Consider the following 6,542-nt stretch of genomic DNA (forward strand, 5'->3'; position numbering starts at 1 on the left):
GCCGTCATTGTTGTTTGGCGGGTCCAGGCTGGGGATTCGAACCTGCCACCTTAGGTGTACGTGGCTGGCGCCTTAGACGGTTGAGCTATAGGCTCCGAGCCGGTAGGTGTGTTTTTAATAAAAATAGGATTATATCATACATACTTTTCCTGTTTTTTGAATTTCATACTTTTCTTAAATAGAGGTGACTAGACAACGGAATTAGGGTTTGTTTTTGTTTTTCCTCTTTCTTGGCTCTTGACTATGAGAACATAAGAATTTTATTTTTTTAAGACAGGGTCTCTGTTGTCTGGGCTAGAGTACAATGGAATCATCATAGCTCACTGCAACCTCCAACTTCTGGGCTCCAACGAACCTCTTCCCTCAGCCTCCTGAATGGTTGGAACTAAAAGCATGCACTACCACATTTAGCTAATTTATTTTTTATAGAGACAGGATCTCACTATGTTCCTCAGGCTTATCTTGAACTCTTTGCCTCAAGTGATTCTCCCACCTCTACTTCCCAGAGTATATATGCCACTGCACCCAGCTGACAAGTGAATATTTTCATAACCTAGGGAAGAAGAAAGGAAATTGACATTGATTAAGTACTGCAGAGCATTTTATCTCATTTAACCTGGATAGGAATGGTGTGACCCCATTCCTGAGCCCAAGACTGAACTTTTTTGTACTTCCAGGACCAAACCTTTGCCATCCATCCCTTTCTGGTTACTGAGGGAATACCCTTTTTCCTGTCTTTTTGTCTCTTCTGTCTGGGACCGTTTCCGGATCCCTGACGACTTCCTGTCTGTAGCTATGGATTTGTTAAAAGTTCTTACCTGTTTGCAGCTGTGGATTTGTGAAAAGTCCTTTCCCTTTTGTCTTTTTTCTCTAAGTGATTTTACTGCTTCAGAGAAACCATGTATCATCTTCAGTCATCACTTTTCTTCTTGGCTAGTTAACTCAGTCTCAGTCATCCCCAACTCCAGCTCCCCCTTCCCACTCCTAGTGTTTCTTCTTTCTCCAGTCCTTTCAATGGGAGGGATAACACCTTAGTTCTTAGAAATGAAAGGTGAGGGCGGCGCTTGTGGCTCAGTGAGTAGGGCACCGGCCTCATATACTGAGAGTGGTGGGTTCAAACCTGGCCCCGGCCAAACTGCAACAACAACAAAAAAAATAGCCAGACGTTGTGGTAGGCGCCTGTGGTCCCAGCTACTCGGGAGGTTGAGGCAAGAGAATCTCCTAAGCCCAAGAGCTGGAGCTTGCTGTGAGCTGTGACGCCACAGCACTCTACCAAGGCGACAAAGTGAGACTCTGTCTCAAAAAAAAAAGAGAAAGAAATGAAAAGTGAAGACCATAACCCCAATTTGATTGACTAAGGCCTACAGAGGCACCATTAATGGGGCAAATATGTAGGAAAAGAAGAAATCCATAAAGCAAATTGTTCTAAGTCAGGTTGGAATGAGTCATTCTAAAGCCCTGCTTATGGAAATCACCCAATTTGGTAAACTCCCTGCCTTAGAGGCCAACATTATAGACACTGGCTTGACCATGTCCAAGAACGAAAGTGATCCAATCCCATTAGGCATGTTTTCCTAAGATTGTCTATCTTTAGCTACTCCTAATTTAATTCTGTATCAGTCTGAAGTGACAGCTTAAACATACTGCTTTAAAAATATAAAATGATAGCCAGGCATTGTGGTGGGCGCCTATACTTGGGAGGCTAAGACAAGAAATCACTTAAGCCCAAGAAGTTAAGGTTGCTGTGATTTATGATGCCATGGTACTCTACCGAGGGTGACATAATGAGACTCTGTCTCAAAAAAAAAAAAAGAAAAAAAAAAAATATATATATGTATACACACACACACATATATACACACACATATATACACACACACACACACATATGTATATATATATATAATAAGAGTTAGAATATTTATTTAGGGCAGAGATCTGGCCTTGCTGATCACTGAGTTCTCTGTAAGATCTATTTTTGTTAAATGAATGTAAAGCAAAATTAAAGTGAGATATAAGAGGGAATTTGAGGCAGTAGCATGTAGTTATTTTATGAGGCCATATACATTTTACATGATCCAATAGTCTAAAATTTACATGTAGAAATTTATAATATATTTTTAGCTGCCAGCTGAAGATGAAGTCTTACTACAGAAATTAAGAGAGGAATCCAGAGCTGTCTTCCTACAAAGGAAAAGCAGAGAACTATTAGATAATGAAGAATTACAGGTAAGAATGGCAAAAAAAATTGCTTTAGACATTGACCACTTTGTATTTTGTACTTAAAATCATGCAGGGTCTTGTAGTGCCTGATGGAGTCGGTACTGCAGAGTATGGTACTGCACAGCCTCTGAAGCAGTGGTTTCCATCAGAATCAGCTGCTGATCTTGTATAGGCCAAGTCCCTCAAGCATACTGTTATTTGTTTGGGCTGTTTATTTGTTTGTAAGTCCCTACATGATTCTAATATACTGCCAAAGTTGAGAACCACTGCTAAAAGGTCAGCCTGCAGAAGTTCAAATCCTAGCCCAGCTATATAATTTTAGACAGTGGACTTAGCATCTCTGTACTTCAATTCTCATGTATAAAGCAGGGATAACTACCTACATCACATAGTGGATTAGAATCAATGTTAGTAGGCACTCAATAAATGTTACTTATTTTTATTGTCATCAATAATCAGATAATAGGGCATGAAATTTATCTTAATACTGTGATCACACTATCATTTTAATGGAAAAACACATTTAACTACATTTTAAAATCTTGTTTTTAACTTATATCATCTTTATTTTCCCAATTCTCTTAAGAACTTATGGTTTTTGCTGGACAAACACCAGACACCACCTATGATTGGAGAGGAAGCAATGATCAATTATGAAAATTTTTTGAAGGTTGGTGAAAAGGCTGGACCAAAGTGCAAGTAAGAATAATTTATAAAGGATTATGTTATTTTAAGCCTTTTACATCCCTCAAATGTTGAAAATTGAAGTTAATGGTATGATATTTTGATCAACTTCAGTTACTAATGAAATTTAATAAAATTATTTATAGTCAAGAAGAAATTGGCCAAGTACAGTGGCTCATGCCTATAATCTGAGCACTCTAGGAGACCATGGCTAGAGGATCCTTTGAGCTCAAGAGTTTGAGACCAGTCTGAGCAAGAGTGAGACACTGTCTCTACTAAATATAGAAAAATAGCCAAGCCCTGGGCAGGCACCTGTAGTCCCAACTCAGGGACTAAGACAGGAGGATCACCTGAGCCCAAGAGTCTGAGGTTTCTGTGAGCTAGGCTGAGGCCACAGCATTCTAGACTGGGCAACAAGAGTGAGACTGTGTCCCCCCCCAAAAGAAGAAATTACATTGATCAGAGTTATTAAAAGAAATAAAATAGTTTATATGATACTTTAAGTTTTCATTCTTAAGAGAATGTGAAGTATATGACTTAATATTTTAATGTTTAAACTATAAGTGAAGACTATAGTTATCACAGATTTTTTTATTTTGATTTTTGCTTATATGAATTTATACTGTTGTTTGCTAATTTATATAATTATGTTTATGTTGGCAGATCATTTTAATCTTTATTTCCTTTTCTTAGGCAATTTTTCACAGCAAAAGTCTTTGCTAAACTCCTTCATACAGATTCATATGGAAGAATTTCCATCATGCAATTCTTTAACTATGTTATGAGAAAAGGTGATTCATTTTTATTGTGCTTAAATACTTCCTTTGTGGGAATCAAGTAGGTTTTTGGTCTGTGCTTTTATAGTATTTCGTCCATGTGAAATAACTCTCTTACTTAGTTTGAGGAGAAGATTTTCTTATCTTTTGACTAAGATTTATTATACTCTTATGAGTTTCTCGTGGAGCTTACTAGAAGCTGTGATTTTCTGCTACAAATTTGGGTTCATTATTATTTAAAAAAAGAAACCCTTGGCTCAGCACCTGTAGCTCGGCGGCTAGGATGCCAGCCACATACACTGGAGCTGGCGGATTCCAACCCAGCCCGGGCTTGCCAAACAACAGTGACAACTACAACAACAACAAAAATATCTGGGCATTGTGGCAGGCACCTATAGTCCCAGCTACTTTGGAGGCTGAGGCAAGAGAATTGCTTAAGCCCAAGGGTTTGAGGTTGCTGTGAGCTGTGCTGTTACACTCTACCAAGGGTGACATAGTGAGACTCTATCTCAAACAAACAAATACACAAAACCCCCCAAAAACCTTATTTATCTTAAAGACAGCAGCAAACTAGAAATACCAAAGGCTAAACCAAGAGTTTTAAAGTATGATGATTTGAAATAATTTTAATTTATTGGTAATTTTATTTCATCAGTATATTATAGGTTGAGTTGCCTGGAAGGATAGTTTCAAACCCACAACTGTAGCTCCATTTTAAGGAGCTTCTAATAAACAACTTGGAGCTATGATTTCTATAAATGCCATCATTATCTGTGGAATCCTATTTTATACCATCTTTAATACTTGGTTGCTATAATTAACCGACAACAGCTTCACTGCAGCCATTATACCATCTGTCCCTGTTTGGGGGAACACTAAGTTTAATCAGTAAAGAACAATGTCTTTAAGGGCATCAATTTTATTGTGACTTTAGTCATGGTAGAATTATTGTAGTTTGCCATTTTACATTTTTGTGTGTCAAGCAATTTTGGGGTTATTCTATGGTATGTGTGAAAAGCAATATGTTATTGGATTAGCTGATCTCAAATTAAGTCCTTTATCTCCTTTTTCCACATATATGCCAAGGAATAGATACTAATAGTTACATTTCATTTCCTTGTTTGTCAGTTTGGCTTCATCAGACAAGAATAGGACTCAGTTTATATGATGTTGCTGGGCAAGGGTACCTTCGGGAATCTGTAAGTATTAACCTACTTTTAATAACTATTACAGATACCAAAATGTTAACTGTAGTTATCACTGGGTGTTGGGATTACAGGTGATTCTTGTTTTGTTTTGTTTGTTTTTATGGGAGTTTCTTTTTACTTTTGCAAACATTATTTTTTTTTCTGTGAACATTTATTATTAAAAAAATTTTTAATGTACATTGGCCATAAAAATTCATTTTTAGATTCATTTTGTCCAACCTTTAAAATAGGCCTTTTAAGACTGGGCTCGGTAGCTCATACCTGTAACCCCGGCACTCTCGGAGGCTAAGGTGGGTAGATTGCATGAGCACACAGGTTCGAGACCAGCCTGAGCAAGAGCAAGACCCTGTCTCTAAAAAATAGCCAGGTGTTGGCTTGGCGCCTATGGCTCAAGCGGCTAAGGCGCCAGCCACATACACCTAAGGTGGCAGGTTCGAATCCAGTCCCCCGACCCGCCAAACAACAATGATCAACCCCCAAAAAAAATAGCCGGGCATTGTGGTGGGCGCCTGTGGTCCCAGCTACTTGGGAGGCAGAGGCAGGAGACTCGCTTGAGCCCAGGAGTTGGAGGTTGCTGTGAGCAGTGAAGCCATAGCACTCTACCCAGGGGGGGACAGCTTGAGGGTCTGTCTCAAAAAAAAAAATAGCAAAATAGCCAGGTGTTGTGGTGGGCACCTGTAGTCCCAGCTACTTGAGACGCTGAGTAAGAGGATGGCTTTGAGCCCAGGAGTTTGAGGATGCTGTGAGCTATGACACCATGGCACTCTATTGAGGGCAAGAAAGTGAGACTCTGTCTCAAAAAAAAAAAAAAAAAGAACATGTGAACTACCTTGAGTGGTTCTAGCTTATAGCAATGTCTTCATGTAGCACATGACAGATGTCACTATATTTCTCTCAGAATTTTAAAATACACTGATACACCCCTGTGCATTCACTCTGTAGCACTCCTAGGGCACCTGGGTGTGCAGTTTTGGAACTGTGGAAATTACCTTTCACTTTGCTATAGGTGGGAGTATAAACACCTGTGGCCTTTATGGGAAAGGGAAGTTTGCCAAGGTCTATCAAAATTATACATGTGCATATGCTTCATCCAAGTAGGTCTACTTAACAGAAATTATATTCTATATTCTTCAACAATATCTATAAATAAAAAATTACCTTAGCCCTGATAGTACTGTTTAATGTAGCAAAAGGTTAGAAATAACTTGAATGTCCATCAATAGAGGCCTAGTGAGATTATGGTATATCCATATAATGAAATAATATAGCAATCTAGAATAGTAGACTGCTATATTCTATAGTCAATATAGAATGACTATAATGGCATATTAAATGATAAAAGCAATTTTCATGGTATGTTGCTATATCTTGTATAAACAGAGGGAAATCTTTTTACATCTTGCGTAAAAACACACACGTGTAATTTTGTATGTATGTATTAGCTTATATTTGCATCACTTATCTTTAGAAAACTACAACAGAAGTTGATAAATGGGGAGAAGAAATGGGTGAAAGACTTTTTAATGAGTCTTTTTGTTCCTTTTGCATTTAGAATTTTTTTTTTTTTTTTTTTTGAGACAGAGCCTCAAGCTATCCCCCCTGGGTAGAGTGCCATGGCATCACGCTCACAGCAACCTCCAACTCCTGGGCT

The 6,542-nt window shown here is 38.3% G+C and overlaps 1 protein-coding gene across 2 annotated transcripts in view; it reads left to right on the top strand.

Moving 5' to 3' along the window:
• The window catches only part of PPP2R3C (protein phosphatase 2 regulatory subunit B''gamma), a 21,995-nt gene that overhangs the window by 5,732 nt on the left and 9,721 nt on the right, over positions 1-6,542 (top strand). For both annotated transcript variants that reach the window (XM_003791972.3, XM_023514388.1), the window contains 4 exons: positions 2,125-2,229; positions 2,810-2,922; positions 3,601-3,698; positions 4,812-4,882. In XM_003791972.3, the coding sequence (XP_003792020.1) occupies positions 2,125-2,229; positions 2,810-2,922; positions 3,601-3,698; positions 4,812-4,882 (387 nt within the window). The remainder of the gene's footprint in view (positions 1-2,124; positions 2,230-2,809; positions 2,923-3,600; positions 3,699-4,811; positions 4,883-6,542) is intronic.

Source organism: Otolemur garnettii, unplaced genomic scaffold, assembly GCF_000181295.1.
Source record: "Otolemur garnettii isolate 467f Iridium unplaced genomic scaffold, OtoGar3 scaffold00052, whole genome shotgun sequence".
In the NCBI taxonomy this organism is placed as follows: Eukaryota; Metazoa; Chordata; class Mammalia; order Primates; family Galagidae; genus Otolemur; species Otolemur garnettii.